This window comes from Panicum virgatum, chromosome 8N (assembly GCF_016808335.1).
Source record: "Panicum virgatum strain AP13 chromosome 8N, P.virgatum_v5, whole genome shotgun sequence".
Classification (NCBI taxonomy): Eukaryota; Viridiplantae; Streptophyta; class Magnoliopsida; order Poales; family Poaceae; genus Panicum; species Panicum virgatum.
The window spans coordinates 30,722,074-30,744,556 of record NC_053152.1 but is presented as its reverse complement, the minus strand read 5'-3'; the positions used below and the strand labels follow the sequence as shown (position 1 = coordinate 30,744,556).

The following is a 22,483-nucleotide window of genomic DNA, read 5'->3' as shown; positions in this document are numbered from 1 at the left end:
CCATAAAAATGCAAAATATAGGTCTAACTTAAATACTATAATAAAGTTGACTACATAGTTGAATTGCATAAGAATAGGCGGTCGTCATCAGGGGCGTCCCTAGGCCCGTGCGGTCCGTGCGACCGCACATGCCCCCAAATTTGAAAGGCCCTCAAATATGAAGTATATCTTATGTATAGTAATATAGAAAGCTTCAATTTTGTTAATTTGCAGCTCAATCTGTAGCAAAACGAGGCCCAAATTACACCCGAAAGTTACACATCGTTTTCCCAAATTTACTTTTGAAGCATTGAAGCCATGGATACTAAGAGCTTGAAATCATCTTTGAGGCAGCCCTTACAAGAGATGAAAATTCTGATACTGCTGCTAGTGGACTGTACGTGGAGTTGAGGTTTCCTTCGAGATTTCAATCCTAAAGATATTAATATGGGCCCAATTAAAATTCTGAAACTTTTTGAAGCAACATGATTACTTTCCAAATACAACATTGCTATAGAGTTATGCTGACTATTCCTGTGATTCTTTCATCATCGGAACGAAGCTTTTCAAAATTCAAGCTATTAAAGTCTATTAATATGGGCCCAGTTGAAATTATTGCTTTCCAAACGCAACTATTGCATATAGAGGTATGCTGACTATATATTCATGTGACTCTTGCATCATCGGAATGAAGCTTTTCAAAACTCAATCTATTAAAATCCTACTTACATTTTACAATAACAATTTAGCTATGATAGCACGTGAGAGCGATATGCTGGAGAAGATTGATTATGTGCGCACCATTAAAGCTTAATTTCAAAAATGCCCAAAGACTAAAGTTTTTTGAGTGAAGAACATGTACAATAATTCTTGAAATATCTCATTTGTAAGTATTAAATTATATATTTATATATATGTATATCATATATGTTATATTGTTACGTGTTACTATTGTTTATTTTTACTAGACCACTAGGGCCCATCTTAATATTTCGCACGGAGCCCCCAGTTTAGCTGGGACGCCCTTGGTCACCATATGAATGCACTTATCTCTAGAGACGATGTAAAAGATGAGGTTATCATACTTTGACATCGAAAGCTAAATACATCAAGTTTTGTGATGTGAGGGTATTGCATTACCTTTTCACGTTCACACAACCCGTCTGGTTAAAGGCGCAGTATCATTGTATTTATTAGTATAAAATAAGCATAACTCATATGGTAAATAAAATACTTCATCTGTTCCAAATTATACATCATTTTGATATTTCTAGATACTTTATTTTTGTTATACATCTAGATATTTTTTATTATACATCTAAATACTTAAAAAGTTAAAATAATCTATAATTTGAAACTGAGAAAATATTAGTTAAATTATAAGATGTGGATAATGTATATGACTGCATAGCCACTTGTAAACTTTTTTTGAAATCACACCGGGTTAGCCGCCGTTCCAAATGGCAAAATCTCCATCCATCATGATGTATAGAGAAGGAAACATGAAAAACAAGGCCCCGGGCCTGAACGCTGAACAGAAACCAGACAGCCTCCTCTCCTCCCTCCCAGCCCGGAAGAACAAGAGCATTCACAGATCCGCCCCTCCCGCTCCGCTCACCTCATCGCGGTCGCCACCACTTCGCTGCCTCATCCATCCGCTTCACCACCCCCTGCTCCAGCTGCTTCCGCAGAGAGGGCGTGAGGTCCTGTGGGAAGGGGAGAAGACGGGAGGGCCCAAACCCTAGCTCGCGAGCTCCTCCTCGCCGGCGGCGGCGGGGATGGATATGGTGGTCTCGGCGCCGGCGCTACCCGCAGAGGTGGAGATGGGGCTCATACGGGACATCACCGTCGCAGCCGAGGCCCAAGCCAAGGAGGGCGACACCTTCTTCCTCATCACCACCAGGTCCGGCTGTGCCTGCCCGCTCTTCTTGCCTCTTCCTCCCCCAATCGTGTCGATCTAATCCCGGGTTGCGCTGCCGTTCTCGCTGCCTCGCCTGGGAGGGTCTTACGGGGCTCAAAATCATTTTTTTTCCAGATGTTTTTTTTTGCCCTTCTTGCTTGTGTTCCTGGACGGACGGAATGCGCATGGCCGCCGGCGAGGTGTCGCGGCGCCGCTGTATTCGCATGGAGGTGGATTTGGCGGCGCGGCGGTTTAGGTGTTCCTCTCTAATGAAAGATTTGAATCTTGGAGCTTTTTCCTACTTCCAGGAGTTGTAGTCGTTCTGCGCTAGACCCACCAGTTTGCTGCGTGCCTCTTGCGCCGGTGGCGCACCTCTGGTTTGCGAAGAGAAATGGGCAGCAATGGTGCAGGGCAAGAGATTGTTTGCCTCTGGGGAAGTTCTAATACTTTTGTGTCAGACATGACCATAATTTAACCATTCATTTTTCCCGTCTACGTTTGAGACCTATTAGGCTGTGATTCTTATTTGGAGTCCTTGCAGCGTTCTGTTTTTGATCTCTGAGCCCTGTTGAGCATTTTAGGACTCCACAAAGCAATTTGCCGAGATTATGTTGAAGTTCAATTTTTTTGGGGTATGGATGCACATATCCATGGGCCATGGAAGTATGTAGGCTGTGGATTAAACTCACAAGAGAAAATTGCACTCATAACACAATCCAAATATTCTTGCTGTAGTACCATACCATCTGTTTTCTCGGTTGCAAAAATATCAATGGATTTCTTTCTGTCTTCACCTTCATATACTCTTCTGTTAGCACTTTCTTCTTCCGCGATATGTATCCTATCTGGCAGGCAGAGGGGGCTGTAGAGAGGCAAGGAGAAAGGCAAAAGGTGCTTGTGGGAGTGTGCACCATGGCTCAGCCTTGGGTGTTGCCGTGGCAGGGAAACGGAAATACATCGGGGAAAGCTCGGCATTTGGGATGGGCTGTGGGAGCTTGCCTGTGGATGCGCCACCTGCTTCTCGCTTGACGGAGCTGGTTTGATTTTGGCAGTGGGATCCAGCAAGGTGAGCAGGCGGAAGAGCAAGTGGCTACAGGGAGGAAGGCGAGTCGTGGGACAAGATGACAACCGCAGCCGCCAGATGCCCTCACCTCTACCAAATCCACTGGAGGGGTTGGCGAGAGGGAGGGTTCTAATGGTCCGATGCTAGAGGGTTCTAATGGTCCGATGCTAGACATAGTTGGAGATGGAGCACATATGGTGCTATTGTGGCAAACATAATGGCCTGAGCAGATCTCTTCTGATAGTGTTATGAGAGTATTGCCTCAACTCACAAGTATGATCTGCCTTTTGGCCTTTCCTGTCATGTTGTGACTAGAATATTTTAGAGTATGGCCCCATTTGGATCCGTGATCCAAACAGGTGGACTAAAATAGGCTAAAGTTTAGTTCCACCCCAACTAAAGTTTACTCCATTAGTCCTCAAAACCCACCTAATTTGGAGTAAACCAATCTGCAAACTTCGAAAAGACCAAACTACCCCTCACTATGCGCATGTAGGCACAACAACTTTATAATCCTAGGGTAAAAAGGATGTTTCTATATGTGTCCCACCTAAAGTTTAGTCCATGGATCCAAGTAGGCATGGACTAAAGTTTACCTAATATTTAGTCACCTAAAGTTTAGTCTGGACTAAAATTTAGTCCTAGGTGATCCAAACAGAGCCTATGTTTTGGCAAGGTGCACTCTAGTAGGACACATATTATGAGATCCAAGATGTATCAAAGCAACCTACTTCTTTAATCTTGTTCTGGAATGCTATTTTTCCCCTTCTCTTGATTTGCACGTTTACAACTGGCCATACAGTGGTGAGCATGAAAATATCTGTTTTAGAAGGGTTATTCAGAAATGCAGATCCATATTATTTTATTCCCCTTTTCACCTCATTTAATATATTAGTTTACCTGTCAGTTGCCTCTTTTGTTTACTCTCAGTTCGGATTAAAAATGCGAGATTCTTTGTTTGCTTAACAGGTGGTGGCAAAGTTGGATTGATTATGTCATTCAAGATTTGACTAGTGTAACAAGTAATGGTTCACATCATCACGAGTTTGGTTCAAAAACTCCTAGAAGGCCAGGAGCTATTGACAATACTGATCTAATTGATGACGCGGCACTTGAAGTCTCCAATATGGAGATTGAGATACATGATACCTTAGTTGAGGGTCGTGATTACATACTGCTTCCTCAGCAAGTATGGGAAAAGTTGCATGGTTGGTACGTCACATTTGTTTGAACTCTATACTGTGGAATATTATTCACAAATATTAATCCCCTCCAGATCTGTCACTTCTAAAATACCTCTGTGCCTAATTGTGTAGCAGCTTCTTGTTGTTGGTAGTTTCTGCATAGCATCATTCTATTCATACGGATATGTCTACCTTTTCATGATTCATTATTATTTTTATGGAATATTGATTACTGTCTCTCAAGGTGATTCTTGTCTATGTACATGTATTACTATACACTGATATATTCACTTCCCTGAACATACTGAATGAACATAAAAAATAGTTAATTTTCTAACAATGTGTAGAAGTCATTAACTATCAGTCTTTACAATTGTTGTTGTTAATTATCAAATATATCGCTTCTTCAAATAATTATATGTAGAAAGAGAACAAAAAAAATGAGTAACCCTTTGATTGTAAGGTGAAATGAGGCACAGAAAATTGTGCTGATTGTCTCTAGATGTTTTTCATCGACGTCTGTGAAAGAAGGTTGATGCTATTATACTACCAATTCAAGATAAGAAGTTGGGAGCTTTTTCTGATACATTCGTTTGTGTTCACTATGTGAGAAGCTGTGATATCTTTTCTTTAAAAAAGAAACAAACTATGCCGCTTTTTATTTGATGTTTGGATTCGTTTTCTCATTACTCTCAAAATGCGTTAACAGGTATGGTGGAGGGCCAATGTTACCAAGAAAAGCAATCAATACTGGCTTTTCTCAAACTGATTTGGCCATAGAAGTTTATCCTCTACGTCTGCAGTTACTTCTAATGTCAAGAGGAGAACAAACCTTTATAAGGATAAGCAAGAAGGTAAGCTTGAATCTCTTTGGCTACTGTTGAGCACATTGTCCTTTCTTTTAATTTGTATTTCCATAGATCAGACTGTACAGAATTACATAAAATATGGTGCCACTTTGTAAGCATAACCTACTGTCGAAGTTTTTCAATGTCACCAATAGCTTCTGAAGATGTTTGCTAGATGTTATGTATGAAAGAACTGAAAAGTTTACAATTTACGAAAAAAACCTACGAACCTTTTGCAGGATACAGTTGGTCAACTCCATAAAAAGGCTTGTGAGGCTTTTGACTTGATACCAGATGAGGTAGCTGTTGATGTTTATATTTCTTTGGGCTGCAAGGAATTTTTTCAAAGTTATTGTGGCGATCATTGTCAGGTATGCATTTGGGACTATTATGGACGAACAAAGCATACATTGATGGACAACTTGGAGAAAACCCTTGATGATGCCAACATTCAGATGGATCAAGATGTGAGTCAAAACTTCTATAATAACTGACAAGCAGTACCCCCGCACCCAATCCCAAACTATATTTTTAGAACAAATACTTTGCTAGTTCCTAGGTGTTCTATAGTAATTGACCCGACTTACTGACTATATACTTCTATATTGTTATCACAGATTCTAGTTGAGGTTACTACTGATGCCAATGGTGGTGCAGATGGTGGATGCATGAGTTTGGTTAAAGGAAATGATTTCTTTGAGCGAGGGTCAACTTCTTTGATGGCTGATGCTCCAAGATCAGGATTGCCAAATGAGAATTTTGCAGCTAACAACTATGCTTCTAGAAGCTATAACTCTAATCTGATGCCAAACCTCTACCTACGATCTCCCAACGGTGACCTCGATAATGTGAATGGTTCTAGTGGCATGATCACAAGGGGGTCACCTTTAGGTCTTACAGGGCTACTTAATCTTGGAAATACATGCTATATGAATAGTGCCATACAGTGTCTCGTGCACACGCCACAGTTTACTAGATACTTTTGTGAAGATTACCACCGGGAAATAAACCGGCAAAATCCACTGGGTAATGTGGTAAGTACTCTTTGCACTCACATGACCTGGAGGCCTTGATGCATGAACATGAATTCATTTTTTGTGGAGAAAATGCGATCGTTATTATATGCATTTGGCATAGCTTCTTTTGATATGTTAAACTTTTCTACATGTACAATATCTTTCCTTGAGTGTGGTAGTTGTATTGCTCCTTCATCACATTTCTTCCAGATTTATAATTTTTGCCATTCTAAAACTGGTTTGTCAGTTTTCTCTTGGTATGTCATCTTATGTTTGTTTACCTTGACATACCAAGTAACATATGTATTTGCTATTATGTACTCGCATAGGATTATTGTAAATGAGCATTTGGGATGGACATTTCCTACAGCTACAGTTTATTTTAATCCTGCAAAAAAAATCTGGCTACTACATAGTTGCTTTTTCTGGTTTCAGTTTCACTAGCTTCATGTGTTGATTTTACTGAGTTCTGATGGTAGTCATGTAGGGTGAACTTGCATTAGCTTTTGGTGAGCTACTGAGAAAACTCTGGGCTCCTGGAGGACGTGGCCCAGTTTCTCCTAGACCATTCAAAATGAAGCTTTCTCGGTTTGCATCTCAGTTCAGTGGATACAACCAGCATGATTCACAGGTTTGGTTGTCTCTTTAGATTGGTGTTCCATCTTATTATTTTTTCTTTCCTGCATCTGTACCTTGACAAAATACTGCAGGAGCTTTTGGCATTCCTCTTGGATGGACTCCATGAGGACTTGAATCGTGTGAAACATAGACCTTACATAAATTCTGGAGATGCTGATGGACGATCAGATGAGGAAGTTGCAGATGAATATTGGGCAAATCATATTGCTAGAAACAATTCAATCATTGTTGATGTTTGCCAGGTTAGTTCTACATATTGGTGTGACACATTGGTACCTGATAAATTCTAATAGCCAATTGCAATTCAGACCATCATGTTCCTCTTGGTGGTTTTGGAACAAAGTGGTCCTTTGATGACTTTGTAGTTCGTGTGTGTGCACGAGTATGCAAGCACATTTTCAGTTTCAGGTCTTCACATTGATTAGATGTGCTGTCTTGGACACATGGAGCCAGGGATACATGTTATGCATATGCAGAAGGATTAGCTGCGTTAGACTTATATTGCTATCTGTGTATTTACTCTTGAGTGTAGGATGTTTCTTGGATATATGTATAGATACTTGTGTATCTTCCCTTTTGGGCACTGCAATTCATTTGAGCTGCATACCTGTCACAACTCACAAGGTGCACACATCTGCATGTTGCATGCGAATTGACATGTTTTTATCTCAGGATTTAGTTCCTCCTAATTAGGTTCTCTGCCTGATTATTGCTAAGACACTTCCTTCTATAATCATTTTCCAGGGCCAATACAAGTCAACTTTGGTCTGCCCAGTCTGTGGAAAGGTTTCAGTGACTTTTGACCCGTTCATGTATCTTTCCTTGCCCTTACAATTTGCATCAACCCGGAGCATGACTGCCGTGGTTTTTACTTGTGATGGAAGTGTTCCACCAACACAATTCACTGTAAATGTACCGAAGCAAGGTAGGTGCAGGGATCTATTACAAGCCCTTGGCAATGCATGCTCACTTAAAAATGTGGAGAAACTTCTAATTGCCGAGGTTCGTCATTATGCTTACTTGACCTAATGTACAGGTTGGCAGGTTTATTGATCATCTGTACTTATAAATTTCCTTGAATTTATCTACAGATACGGAATCATAAGATCTACCGTTTTCTTGATGATCCAGTGCTTCAACTGTCTGCAATAAGCGATGATGACCGACTGGCAGTATATAGGCTCCCAAAACTGGAAAAGAGGGCCAATTATATTCAGTTTGTGCATCGCCGTGAAGACTTGTAAGCAAAATGAAAAAGAAACTTATGTACATTTATCTTCTTGCTAGAATTACAGCTGTAGTGGCTTGCTTGGTTTTTATTGAAGTGAACCTGACATATGCCATGGCAATATGCTGCTTACATGATTAGCATAAATACTTGTTGCGAATTCATTCTGATAATATTATTCTTTGCTATTTGTAGGGACCATGCAAACAATAACAGATTGGCATCTTGGAAACCCTATGGTGTTCCTCTTCTTGCACAAATACCTCGCAATGAAACTGTAACAGGTTTTGATATCCATGAGTTGGTTCATAAAATGCTTGTGCCCATGCTAAGAAATCAGGACTCACCACAGTTGGCTGCCCAAAATTCTCTCTCCTTGCATAGTTATAATACTGACAGCAGCAAATTGCAGCTACAATTGATTGATGATAGCAACACAGTCATTGGAAAATCGAATGATTCTATCAGGGTCCCACAATCTTCACTTGCAACAGTATTTTTTATCAATTGGTCCAAGGAAGATATGAAAAAGATTAACACTGATCATTTAGAATACCTTCCAGAGGTGTTTATGTATGCTCCTCCTGCCAAGAGAACCCGTGGTGAAGCTCTCTCACTCTATGCATGCTTGGATGCTTTCTTGAGAGAAGAACCTCTTGTACCTGAAGACATGTGGTTAGTTTTCAATTTCCACGTTCTTTGATACATTTGATACATAAAATTTGGCAATCCCTTCATGGGTGCATAATATCCTTTTTTGGCTGGTAAATTAATACTTGACCATGGTTTTTAAGTCGTCGCCTAGGTGTCGCCTAGTCGTCCAGGCGGGAAAAAAATTGTGGCGTCCAGGGCGCCATGAATCCTCTGCATATGGTGTCTGTAGTCGCCGCCTAGGCGGGTAAGGCGTCGATTCTCAGCAAGGCGGGCGCCGCGCGGCGCGATTTGGCCAGAGCACGCAGGGGGAACGAGCGAGGGCGCGCACGAGAGAGACTCGCGCGCGGGAAAATGAGGCGGGAAACCGCTTGCCCAGCCGCCTACACTTCCCGTGGCCTGATTCAGATTCAGAACGAGAGAGGGAAGGAGAGAGGGAAAGAGATAGGGGAAGAGAGAAGGTCCACCGGTGCAGGCCGCCAGCACCTGGAATCCTCGGCGGCGATGCTCTGCTCCAATCCAGCCATGCCCACTCTCCAATCCCGTGGATCCAGCCCCTTGCCCCCTTCTCCTTCAATCGATCTGCAATTCTGCATCTTCTTCCTCTTCTCCAACAAATCCGGGCGGGCTCCCTCCCTGCTGCACCCAGGAGCTTCTGGTTCTCCTCCGACGTGCCCTCCTCTGCCTCCCTGGCGGCACTCCTTCCTGGAGCTGCATGCCTGCATCACAGGGACACAGCCACACTGGTACCTCCTCCTCTTCTCTTCCTCTGCTCAGTTAGCTTTTGCAAGGCTGCCAGCGGCTAGTGCATGTGCATCTGCTTATGCTTGTAGCTGGTGCTCTGCTCTGCTGTAGGTCCGTCTTTTTCTTGGCTTTTGTGGTGTGTCCATTTGTGCCTGATGCATGTGCGTGTGGCCGTGTGCTGCTGCTGCCGCCTAGCTGCCTTTTGCTTGGCTTTTGTGCATGTTTGTGTTGCTTCTATTCTAGATGAGGGCATGTGTATGGCGTCGCCTCGCCACGCGCCTTACTCGCCTAGGCGTCCGGAAGGGGGTGGGTCGCCGCACCTCGCCTTTCTGCCTTAAAAACCATGTACTTGACGCATGCTCGGACAACATAGGTCATTACTTCATTGTTTGCACTTGCACTTGTGTTATACCAGCATAAACCAATGCAGGATTTGGTATTGGAATGGGATGGCTTACTATGCTGTGTGCTATACACAGTGAAATTTCAAAACATGTAGGAGTTCAGTGTTCTGTCTATTTGCAAAACTATGTGGATCCTGTGAGCAACTAAACAGTTGAGGCCTGTGAAAATGTATTTGTTGGTGGGTTTTGCTGGAGCTACTGAACAGAATTCCTTCTTCTCTGTTGCATTTTATATTAGATTCTCAGTTTCGTTCCAAAACATGGGCATGCTTGTTCAACTACTCTCTATTTTGCTCATGATTATTTCATTCTCAAAGCAGTTATGAGTGATCACTGATCACCACATTAACCATTGTCTCTTGTTTCAGTAAGCACATGGCCAAAGGGCAAACTCTTAAATCTTATCTTGTAGTAGTGATGTAAGCGGATTTGCCTGCTGCAATGCACTATGCGAAAGTGCGAACATTATTAACTGTATATGTTGTCATCAATGGAACACACTTTCATATGATTATGCTCAGTGATCAAATTTATGAAACTAGGGAGCTTAATTACTATTGTTTGATCTTTAGGGTAATACTGATAGGTTAGTGTAATACTGATAGGTTTTGTTGTTTATGCATTGATTTCGAAGCATAATTCACTTTCTCAGCCTATCGCTACCAACTAGAAGCCTGTTTTGGAACAAATAGTTCCTTTTCTTGGATTTTAGTAGAAATTATAGTTTTTGGACATGCACTTGAAAAATGTTCCTGCCTTATGTCTAATCACTTCCATGTTTACATTGTATAGTGATAAAAGGTATGTTATTTTGTTAGGTATTGTCCAAGGTGCAAGGAGCAAAGGCAAGCTAGCAAAAAACTGGATTTATGGAGACTTCCGGAAGTGCTAGTCATACATCTCAAGAGATTTTCATTTAGTAGGTCAACAAAACAAAAGTTGGAAACTTTTGTCAATTTTCCCTTACATGACTTGGATTTGACAAATTATATTGCCAACAAGAAGAGTTCAGAGCGTCAGATGTATGAATTGTATGCTGTGAGCAATCATTATGGCAGCATGGCGAGCGGACATTATACTGCGCACATAAAGGTACATTTCTAAATTGCAAGTTATTGATAGTGATTCCAACATCATATGTCTGCCTATGGCTTGTGCATCCGGTTCTGCTGTTTGTGCATGTTCTTAATGGCTTTTCTATAATTTGAGCTGAAGTTTGTTGTATCATGGCGATTGCAATGGTCAATGCAATCTGTTAGCTCATGTTGAGTATAAGGTCCAATTTGGTAGAGCTCCAACTGATTCTGATTCTCTATGGGAGCTAATTCTCCGAGAGAAGTGATTCACTAGAAGTGATTTTCTATGATTCTATAAGATTAACATGAAAAACAGATCCAGTGTGAGAAGTGAATCAAGAGAAGCGCTTTTTTCAGCTCCTAGCTCCTTAGTTCACTTCAGAGAATCACTCAACAGAATCAGCATAGAATCATTTTTCTCAGAAAAATTGTTTGGCAGAGCTTCTGCCAAACAGAGCATAAGATGGCTCATGAGACAGTTAATGTCAGTGCGATATTCTTGTTTGATTTGTGAATTGTCAGTTGAGAAGTTTCTAATTTGTCCACTACCAGTTTGTGCTCTGGAATCCTCATTGATGGTTCTCTATGTAGCATAGAATGCTGATGGGAACTTATCTCTATGCAGCTTGTGGATGAGAATCGATGGTACAACTTTGATGATAGCCATGTTGCTGCCATTGATGAAGACGAGGTGAAGACTGCTGCAGCTTATGTGCTGTTCTACAGGAGAGTTAGAGAACAAGATGGAGCAACTAGTAATGGATCTCAGTTATATGCAAAGAGAAGCCACAGATCTAGCCATAGATAGACTCATCCATTGTGCAGATTCGATGCGAGGAGATTTTGGGAATGGCACCTCTTTTTTTTTGAACTGCAAAGAGGGCATGCCTCTACTGTGGCAGGGAAAAAGGCTCGTCAGGTGCATTCAATGTGATAACATTATCCAGGTGAAAGTCATGAAAGATTAAAGCTTATTTCTACTGCAGTGCCCATTGAAGAGTGGATACACTGGGTAGCTTCAACTGGAAGGTAGAGCTTGGCGTCATTTTGGTTATCTGTTTTCGTCTAGAAGAGAAACAAGATGAAGCAAGAAACAATTTAGGAACACTTTTTGTTTAATTTGATTTTCTTGATTCCGTACCATTTTTAGATTTAGTTAGCCTGTACACAGACTGTTGTTAGAGATGGGTGCGCAGGTGTTGGTTGTTGCTTGTGGCGGCCAATTACACTTGCACCCAGTTATACCAAGCGTCGGTGAATGCGCTTGACACTCAGTGCATTAGACTTGCATTACGAAGTTCTGTTACAGCAAAAGTTGTAACTTTTGTTGTACTTGTATTGTACTGGCAGCAGTTCCGAGATTGTAAAATGTATTAAATTGCTTACATCGATGGCAGGAATTTCCTATGTTTGGTGGAGATAAGAAATGTTTGTTGGAAGAAGTTTGATAGTGAGCGATTTGTTTATGTCCGAGGATTGCATTATTTGGCTCAAACAAATAAAACCTTCAAGATTATTGTGCCAAGCTAGCGTGGTGGCTTTCGTAACTCTGGTGGCGGCAAAGGGTTGTCGCACTTTGCTGTGGCTGCTGGCAGCGGATCGTGGCAGCTGCGTTGCTTGGTACTGTTAGTGCAGGGTGGGCCTAGCGGGCTTAGCCCGGCTGGTGTAAGGCCTTGGCGGGCAGCACTAGCTCGGGGGTTCGACCCCCGGCTGGCACCAAAAAAATTCCCTCGCTTGCCTCCATTTTCAAAGCACAGTGATGGACCGGCCTAATTCACAAAGCAATGGGCCTCTATGGGATTTTTTTGTCCTGTGAGAAGGCCTCCTTAATACAATGCTGTAGGGGCGGTCTAACCCCCGGTAGGTCAAGTTTTTTTGTTAGTGCAGGGTGGGACAGCTTTAGAAGATGGTGCTTGCGGCGTTGGCAGCGTGAGGTGACTTGGTTTGCATCGGACTGCGGCTCCACTGGGCTATACCGGTGCAGTACGTGTCGGAAGACGGTGCAAGCGACTACCTTAGCTTGCTGGCATGGCGGTAGGAGCCTTATGCGCAAGTCGAGCAATGAGGTGATGTGCCTTATGCGCAAGTCGAGCAACGAGGTGATGTCGACCTTTGGCGGTGGCCTGGCTATTCGATGGAGGCTTTAGGAAGCGGGGCACCACTGTCCTCCATGCTGATGATGACTTCGTGGTGAGGCCCCCGCGTGCGGTGTTTCTTTGAAGCGATCAGAGCAAGGTTGTCAAGCCGCTCCGGTGAGGCCTCAGCATGTTTGTGTAGAGCGAGGTTGAGTCAAGCCAGAGTGGTGAGGCCTCGGCATGTTTGTGTTTCCATGGCGGTGGCTGTGAGGCAGCCTGCGAGAGGTCCGAATCTGATGTTTTCACCCTATCAGGTGGAGCGTGGTGTTGCAATGGCACTTCGTTGATGGGTCCTGCATGGCGGAGCCTTCTTGGTGCGGTGCGGTATGTTTTTCTCCAGTGTCCCCATTGACGTGGGTCACCATTGACGTGGGTCACGACAGGTCGGTTTGGCGGTGACTTTATGTGGGTGTGAGTTTCGGTGGGCGCCGAGTTTCGGTGTGAGTGTCGGGTGGAGTGATGCGGTCGCGTTAATGTCCCAATTCAACTGGTCGTCATTTTTTCTTGTTGAGAGCAGTTGTTGTTGTGTGATTGAGTTGCGTTGGCGTGCTACAACACGAGTTAATGTCCCAATCCAATTGCTCGGTGTTTTTATTGTTGTTTGTCTAGTCTGAGCTTATTCTTCTTTTTAACATAATCGACAGCTTTCCTTTCTGATTCGTTTCAAAAAATTGTGATCCCTCATCTCTAGTCTGTGAGCAACTGCGCAAGTGTGAAAGAACATCTAGGCCCGTATGAGTTTTGGTGATTAATGACAATGATATTAAGGGACTAATGCCTATAAATGAGAATACTTTTAGATTAAAAAAAGGTTACATGAAAAAGTCTTAGATGGATGAAGCCCCTCAAAAAGTAAAAGAAAGACGACATGAAGACTCATAGATTTAAATTATGCATTTTCTATTTCTTGAGTTCTAGGACATGCCGTACTGTCAAGGGGGACGCGGGATCGTTTGTTAAAGATACCTCAGTGCTTAAATCAAGTGAGAGATGCACATGAGCCTACACGAACACCTGAGCAAAAATTCCTAAGATGTCTGCTCCCTGTCGGAAATTTCCGATATCTAGTGGACATTTCTGGCTCGAGCGACAGAAATTTCCTGTAGGGTACTGGAGATTTCCGATCTTTCAGCCGGAGGTGTTTTCCACCGAAGATTTCCAGTCCACGCTACGGAAATATCCAGTATTCTACCGGAAATTTCTGATAGAAGCTGAGCAACGGTCACATTTGACTCCCGACACTATGTATACCCCTTTACTTAATCTTTCACGACAGCTACTTTCTTTCTTGTAAACCCTAAGTCAGAAACTCTGTCTTGAGCACATTCTTCTTCATTTGCTTTACTCTTGAGCATCTCTTGCAAAGTTTGTTGTAAATTTTTTTTGAGCCTAAGTGAGTGAGAGCTCGTGAGACTTCCAGCCACTGGTTGAGCACTTGAGGTCTTCATTAACTTGATTCTTCGTGCATGTTACTCTTTGAATCTTGGATTCCTAGACGACTAGGTGTCGCCCGAGAGCACCCAAGCTTGTGGTGTGCCCCGGAAAATTTGTACTTCACCAACCTCATAGCAAGTGATCTTAGCTAGGCCTTGAGGTTGCTAAGGGGAGGCATCCAAGCTCGAGAAGAAAGTGGTCTCCTTGAGTGCCTCAACGGAGACGTAGGTTCCACTTGTGGAACTGAACTTTGGGAAACAAATTTCTGTCTTCTTGTTCTTGGCGTTATTAGTGTTCTTGCTTGTTTTCATAGCTTGTTCTTGTCTCGATGTACTTTTGTGTGAAGTTTATGTTGCAGGTAACTAGCTATCTTGGTGCTACATCCCACCAGTAACCCTTCGTACACAAAAACTTCTTTCCGAAATCAGTTGATAGGCTTAGATCTAGTTTATGAGCAGAAATTTCCGATAGGAACCGGAAATTTTCGGTCAGGACTGATCTACGTCGAGTTTTTGAAGAATTTTGCAGAAACACCTATTCACCCTCCCTCTAGTTGACATCAAGGACCTTTCAATTGGTTTCAGAACTTGGATCTCCGATTTGAAGCTTAATCGCTTGGAGAAGCAAGATCAGGATCACCGGATGATATCCCACCCGCCACAGCCGGTGAAGAGGGAAAGGAGGACAGTCGCAGCAAAATGAAGGAGAAAGAGACTGAGGAAGTTGAAGTGGAATCTGATGACTCTGATTTTGACTATGACGATAAGTCGGCTAGCTCTTCTTCCCAAAGCTCATCTGTGAATCTAGGGAAGCCTCCTCATTTTGATGGAACGTGGTATTCCTCATGGAGTCACAAGATGTGCATGCATTTAAGTGGGGTCAATCCAGCCCTTTGGAAGATTATGTGTGTAGGTGTAAACATTCCCAATGAAGACGAACCCATCACACAAGATCAAGAGTTTGAAATCCAACACATGCAAGCCACATCCATACTTTTTGGTTCCTTGAGCCAAGAAGAGTTCGACAAGGCTGATGGGATGGACTCGACCAAGGAAATTTGGGACACACTCCAAATTAGTCATGAAGGCACAGGAAAGGTATGAGAAGGGAGAATCCATGCATTAGAAGGACAGCTCAATCGCTTCATCATTCGTAAGAATGAAACACTATTAGAGATGTTCTACTGCTTGAACAAGATTGTGAACAAGATAAGATCACTCGGTGGAGAGAAGTGGAGTAACAAGGATGTTGTTGACAAGATCTTGACCGCATACATGGCTAGGGATGTCAACTTACACACATTAATTAGAGAAAAGAGAGGATTCAAGAGATTCACACCTGCCGATGTCATTGGAAGAGTTGAGGAACATCTAATCACCATCAAGGAAGCAAAACTTTCTCAAGAGATGTCCAAGCTACATGAACAATTATAGAAAAACAATGGAGTAGCTCTCAAGGCAAGCATTATTGAGAAGGAAAAGAAAATTGTTGAGAGCACCTCTTCAAGAAAGGAAGAATGTGATAGTGATGAGGACATGGCCCTTTTCATGAAGAGATTCAAGAGAATAATGAAGAAGGATGGTTACTTCAACAAGGACAAGAGAAGAGGCAAGATCAAGAGGAAGTCAAACAACCCATGCTTTGTATGTGGGCAAGTTGGTCATTTCATTGCTGATTGCCCAAACCTAAAGAACAAGAACAAAAGTGACAAGAAAGAACAAAGCAAAGGGAAGACAGAAGTCACAGGTGAAGCTCATCTTGGCATTGTGTGGGATTCAAGTGAAGAATCATCCTCCGAAGATGAAGGTGTAGAAACCTTAGCTATGGAAGCCCATGCCATCAAGCTATCACTCTTTGGGGACCTCATCGATGATGAAGATGACTCCATCCACACTTGTTTCATGGCAAGAGAAGCCAAGGTATATCCAAACTCATCCCTAGATGATGAAGACAACCTAGATGATGATGAATATGAAAATATGATGAAGGAACTAGGCAAAGAGGCAACAAATAAATAATGAAGCTCATGATAGAGATTGAGGATAGGGATGAGGCTCTTGAGGCACAAGAACTAATTAGGCTTGAGCAAGAGAAAACCGTAGGCCTTGAGGAATCTCTTTCCAAACAAAGGAAGAGTTTCAAGATGCAAGAGGACTTGCTCAATGGAAAAATAGGTAAACTTCTTGAACTTGAGAAGTCTTTTACTAAGGAGAAAGAAAAGGTTGTGAAATTGACTAAGGAACTTCTTTAGCCAATGAATCGAATGCTAGTATTAAGAGTACTAATGAAACTCTTCAAGAGAAATTATCATGTTCACATGCCGATTACAAGGATCTTGAAGGAAAGTATACTGCTATTAAGGAAGGCACATTGGACTCCCATGATGCAACCAAATCCTCCAACTCTATCCCTAGCATTGTAATAGGTGTTGCAATATTAATATTTAATCTTGTACCACTAATCTTGCGGAGATGCACATCATGATGAATCAGATAACTAGACTCACAAGGTTAGTCAATGAAGACAACAAAAGTCCAATGATTGGTGAATTTGAGAAGCATACAAAGGGTTTGGGTAGTGGAGACCTGAAGAAGTATTGGTTTGAACAAGGTAATGACATATGTAAGAATGCCCAAGGTCGGCAAGAACCCATACCCTTTATCAAGAACAACAAGAAGGCTAGTGTTGGTGCAAATGGAGCCACTCTTGGAGGCATGGTGCCCAATTGGGCAAGGGTTGATGGTAAGCAACCCAAGCCAAATGACAAAAAGACTAGCTCACATCAAATCAAAGTGAACAAGATCAACACTCCATCCACAAGCAAGGCCAAGCCATATGCATCTCAAAGCTTATTCTGTGCCGATTATGTGTTGACATCGGACGACAAGGGTAAGGTGGTCGCCAAGTATGTTAGGTACTGCACAAAGGACAAATTGATCAAAATGAATGTGTGGGTGCCCAAGGTTCTCGTTACTAACACTCTAGGACCCAAAGCTCTTTGGGTACCTAAAACTAGAGCCTAAACTTGTTTTGTAGGGATACTCCTCCGATGGATCTAAATGGGTGCTTGATAGTGGATGCACCAACCATATGACTGGAGAAAAGGAGATGTTCACATCCTTCGAATCCAAGGAGGATTCCAATGATGCAATCATCTTCGCCAACAATAGACGAGGAAAGATCCTCAGACTTGGTAAAATAGCCCTCTCTACCGAACATTCAATTTCCAATGTTTTCTTGGTTGAAACTCTAACTTACAATTTGTTATCCGTCTCACAAATTTGTGACATGGGTTACAATTGTTTGTTCACCAACGAGGATGTGATCATCTTTAGAAGAAGTGATAACTCGATGGCCTTCAAGGGTGTACGCAAGGGAAAACCTTTTCTTGTGGATCTTTCCTCGGAAAAGGCTCAACTTGATACATGTTTTTTTTGGCAAAATCAGATATGGGCTGGTTATGGCATCGCCGTCTATCACATGTTGGGATGAGGAACCTTGATAAACTTCTAAAGGGGGAACACATCCTCGGGCTAGCTAATGTTTCTTTTGAGAAAAATAGAGTGTGCAATGCATGTCAAGCCGGAAAACAAGTTGGGGTGCCACATCGACCAAAGACCATCATTACTACAAGAAGGCCAATAGAACTTCTTCACATGGATTTATTTCGACCCGTGGCCTACATTAGCATTGGCGGTAACAAGTATGGCTTTGTTATTGTTGATAATTTTTCTTGCTTCACTTGGGTGTTCTTTTTGCATGACAAAAATGAAGTACAATAAACATTCAAGAAATTTGCAAGAAGGGCCCAAAATGAGTTTGATGTGAAGATCAAGAAAGTTAGAAGCCGCAATGGCTCCGAGTTTAGAAACACCAACTAGAAGAGTTTCTTGACGAAGAAGGTGTTTCACATGATTTCTCGGTACCATACACACCTCAACAAAATGGTATTGTGGAGAGAAAGAATAGAACTCTTATCAAAGCCGCAAGAACCATGCTTGATGAATACAAGACATTGGATCAATTTTGCGCAGAGGCGATCAATACGGCATTGATGAGCCCATGGCTGGACAAAATAATTCAGGCAGCAACTCTTTGGATGAGAACAATGATTCAATTATTTCATCCAATATCATTTTCAGAGGTTCTGTATTGCGTCGAATAGAAGAGAAAAGGAAGCCAAGAAGATATATCAATATTGGCACTGTGCGTGTCGAGATCACTGAGTTGCTGCCTAATTAATTATAGACACCATTATTTTTTGATATAGAAGAGGACACGTGATTAGCAAGGCTGCCGGATTATTTTATTATATCCTAAAGTGAACCACGGCTTCCTTATAGCTAATTAATTTATTTAATCAACTAGAGATATGGTCCGTCTAGAGACACCAGGTTAATTTGTTCTGGTCGAGTCAGGTTGGCCGCGTAAGTTTGTCTGCGAGCCATATACCCTGGGGCCGACGGCCATGTAAGGGAGACTGGATTTTATTGTTTTGTTTTTGTGTTGAGGTTTCCTCCACCGGAACAAGGAGAGGGCGTTCCCCTCTCTTCTATCCACCGAATCCATCTTGGGGTTGTGAAGAATTGCATGATCAGGATCTCTCCTAGGTGCGTTGATTCGATCTCATCGAGGTCTCATCTTCTGATCATGGTTTGTCGTGGCCGCGGGTGGAAGATCTATCTAGGGTTTGGTTTATACACTGAATAATGCCAAATCAAATAAAAAATATCCAAAAATCCAAAACTAAAAAGGAAATGAATTAGTTAATTCAATAAAAAAGAAAAGGGAACTAGCACTTGATTTCGTTGCCCAAGCGAATCCCAATCGTTTACTTATGGAATGAGTCCGTTGGAAAGTTCAATCAATCTTTTTTTTCATATAAATTTTGCCTTTTGTGAAGGATCTGTGCCTACTCTACCTTCCTATCTAGGACTTCGATATACAAAATATATACTACTGTGAAGCATAGATTGCTGTCAACAGAGAATTTTCTTAGTATTTAGGTATTTAGATTCAAAATATCAAAGGGGCCCATTAAGAACTTTCAAAATTTTAAAATAAGGATTAGGGATTGGTTTGGGTTGTGCTATATCTATCAAAGAGTATACAATAATGATGGATTTGGTGAATCAAATCCATGGTTTAATAACGAACCGTGTTAACTTACCATAACAACAACTCAATTCCTATCGAATTCCTCTAGTAGAATTTCTATAGGATAGAACGTACACACGGTTTACGCATTATATATGAATGAAACATATTCATTAACTTAAGCATACTCCTTTTTAGATTTTTGCAAAGGTTTCATTTACGCCTAATCCATATCGAGTAGACCCTGTCGTTGTGAGAATTCTTAATTCATGAGTTGTAGGGAGGGACTTATGTCACCACAAACAGAAACTAAAGCAAGTGTTGGATTTAAATGTGTATAAACCAAACCCTAGATAGATCTTCCACTCGCGGCCACGACAAACCATGATTAGAAGATGAGACCTCGACGAGATCGAATCAACGCACCCAGGAGAGATCCTGATCATGCAATTCTTCACAACCCCAAGATGGATTCGGTGGATAGATGAGAGTGGAATGCCCTCTCCTTGTTCCGGTGGAGGAAACCTCGACACAAAAACAAAACAATAAAATCCAGTCTCCCTTACATGGCTGTCGGCCCCAGGGTATATGGCTCGCAGGCCCCCTTGACTCCATGTCGGACTCGACCAGACAAACTTACGCGGCCAACCTGACTCGACCAGAACAAATTAACCTGGTGTCTCTAGACGGACCATATCTCTAGTTGATTAAATAAAGGATCTGGCTAACGTACGGCCGGCCGTAAATTAGGCCGGCCATACGGCCTATCTTTTTATGGCATCTGGGTCTCAGATTTTTGTTAGCTTTTCGCTTTTGGATGATGCGCCCAGCAAAAACACAGAGGAAAAATATTCCTATCCTTTTATGGCATCTGAGTCTCAAGTTTTTGTCAGCTTTCCGTTTTTGGATGATGCGCTCAACAAAAACACAGAAAAAAACATACAGACCTCAATTTTACTCTTCGATGAGCAAATCTTTGTAAAACAGTAAGCAAATTAGAACATATAATTCAAATACATTTTTGATCCCCATCTAAATTCAAAGCCTTAACAAAATTTCAAAACTACCAACATACATGTGATTGCCTAATTGCCTCTACTATTGTTCTATTGAAACAAAAAGATAAAAGCCACAGCTAGTACTAAGTTGCTCACGAATAAAAATGAGGTTGAGCTGCGACTAAAACTGTTGTCGATTCTCATCTGATGAACTTTTAGGCCACCAAACTCCAAGCTGAAGAGCATGTTACGTCGCCCATTCGATGAGGAAACTTGCAGGCAAAAAATAATGCATTTTGAACCATGAAGGGACTGTCATCTGAACTATAGAAAACAAATCTTCAAGTCTCCTCTAGAATCTAGAATGAAGCAATAATTAAATCAGTAGAAATAAAAGATAGCAGCTAATCTGAACATAAAAAATGCTAGATTAGAACACAAAATGCTAAACTAAAAATGAACAATTTCAAATATCTGTATTCTCTAGACACAACTATATGATCTGCAAATGCAATGGTTATAACTAATTTGGATCTTGCAAGCAATTAATTCTAATTTGCAGATAATGATATGATATTTGTGCATTTGCACTACATCACAAGCAATTCACCAATAGTGACTGCACATTTGCTTCTCTTCATGACCACGCCATGACCTGCAATGCTTTTAACAAAAAGAATATAATACATAATGAACATGTAAAATCACAAGATGGAAATTGCAAACATCAGATTTTAGACATTGATAGACATAAAAAAATGAATTTAGCATCTAGTGATGCTATTGCAGCTATGGCACAAGCACAACAATTTGTGATGATGCAGCGGTTCCTACATGTGCATCAACTATTCATTCGACAATACTTTATGCTACAACAGTTGCCCCATGATGATCAGCTTCTACAGCTGAGCACGCAAAAGCCGCATGTAACCTTCTGCAGAAAAAATACCTATTTTAACCCTTATTATTGCCTATCAAGAACAATATTATTGCCCAATTCCTACCAATATTATTGCCTATTTATGAAAATGCTTCTAGTATTTGATGTATTTGCCTACTGGAAAGTAGTGAAATGCTTCTCGTATTTGATATATTTGCATACTGAAAAGTAATGAAATGCTTCTAGTAATTGATATAATTCTCTATAGGAAAATCTTGAAAATGCTTCAGCTATTTGACAAAAATACCTACTACAAATAGCAACCTTGTGGTAGCATCAAGATTAGTATTTCACGCACTGCAAGAGGTGAAGAAAGAAATAACATCACCAGTGGCTTTGCCATTAGTTTTGCTTAGTAGTCTCCGTATCTCACGGAATGTCTATAGACCAGTAATTATGAGTTAAAAAAGTCTATGGTGAAGAGATAACAACAAATTCATTATGTCAGTTCTAGGAGAGGGAATCCTAACAAATATCTCTAGTAATATTTCATCAGGTTCACCTCCATGGTTCAATTGCCAAAAAGCTAAAACCATGATATGTAAATTGCTTAACTGTTACAGAAGAAATGCTAACGTCCCAAGCTATAATTGCATAATACAATATATAGCTCAACTAAAAGTATTACTTTGCATAACTAAAAGTATTACTTTGTCTACAGAAAATATTGCTCATTGTTCAGTTTTGCGTGCTCCAGTCTGTAAAAATTGCTTGAACTGAATATTTAAAATGCTATCTGAATAGTATTCAAATGCCTACTAAAATTTAATAAAATGCTTCTGATAATACTAGTAGAAAAGTTTGTGGGTCACAGGCATAAAACATGTAGTTTTGCACTTGCTTAATTATTTCCTAAACTTCCAATTCATTTTTATTGCAAACGTGAATACAGAACACACAAATACAGAGAGGATTCATTGGTGATCAGGTCATTCCCTATAAAACAGACTGCAGCAGGCATTTCTCTGCATGCAAAAAATTCTACAAACCCAAAACACCAAAGCTAAAGCTGGCATGGGTTCTATTGCAGGATCATGTATTTCCAGGACACACATCTACCGCCCACTCCCCCCACCCCCACCCACACACACACAAACATTTCCCTGCGCATACAGAAATCAACAAACCAAAACACCAAAAACTAGGA

General features: G+C 41.4%; 1 protein-coding gene across 4 annotated transcripts; it reads left to right on the top strand.

Moving 5' to 3' along the window:
* The first annotated feature begins 1,465 nt into the window (after nt 1-1,465).
* On the top strand, nt 1,466-12,174 carry LOC120686796 (ubiquitin carboxyl-terminal hydrolase 5-like). 4 transcript variants are annotated; one of them, XM_039969005.1, is made up of 13 exons: nt 1,466-1,882; nt 3,912-4,154; nt 4,836-4,980; nt 5,214-5,273; nt 5,346-5,441; nt 5,592-6,008; nt 6,478-6,621; nt 6,701-6,871; nt 7,374-7,631; nt 7,721-7,869; nt 8,053-8,532; nt 10,475-10,748; nt 11,358-12,155. In XM_039969005.1, exons 1-13 carry the CDS (start codon nt 1,758-1,760, stop codon nt 11,538-11,540), a joined length of 2,745 nt encoding a protein of 914 aa, XP_039824939.1. In that variant the 5' UTR covers nt 1,466-1,757; the 3' UTR covers nt 11,541-12,155. The 4 variants fall into 4 exon arrangements, 3 of the variants coding, with proteins under 3 accessions (XP_039824939.1, XP_039824938.1, XP_039824940.1); XR_005680379.1 differs by lacking the exon at nt 11,358-12,155 and adding an exon at nt 8,652-9,254 and having other exon boundaries at nt 1,497-1,882; nt 5,214-5,441; XM_039969004.1 differs by having other exon boundaries at nt 1,499-1,882; nt 5,214-5,441; nt 11,358-12,174.
* Nucleotides 12,175-22,483: the final 10,309 nt, after the last annotated feature.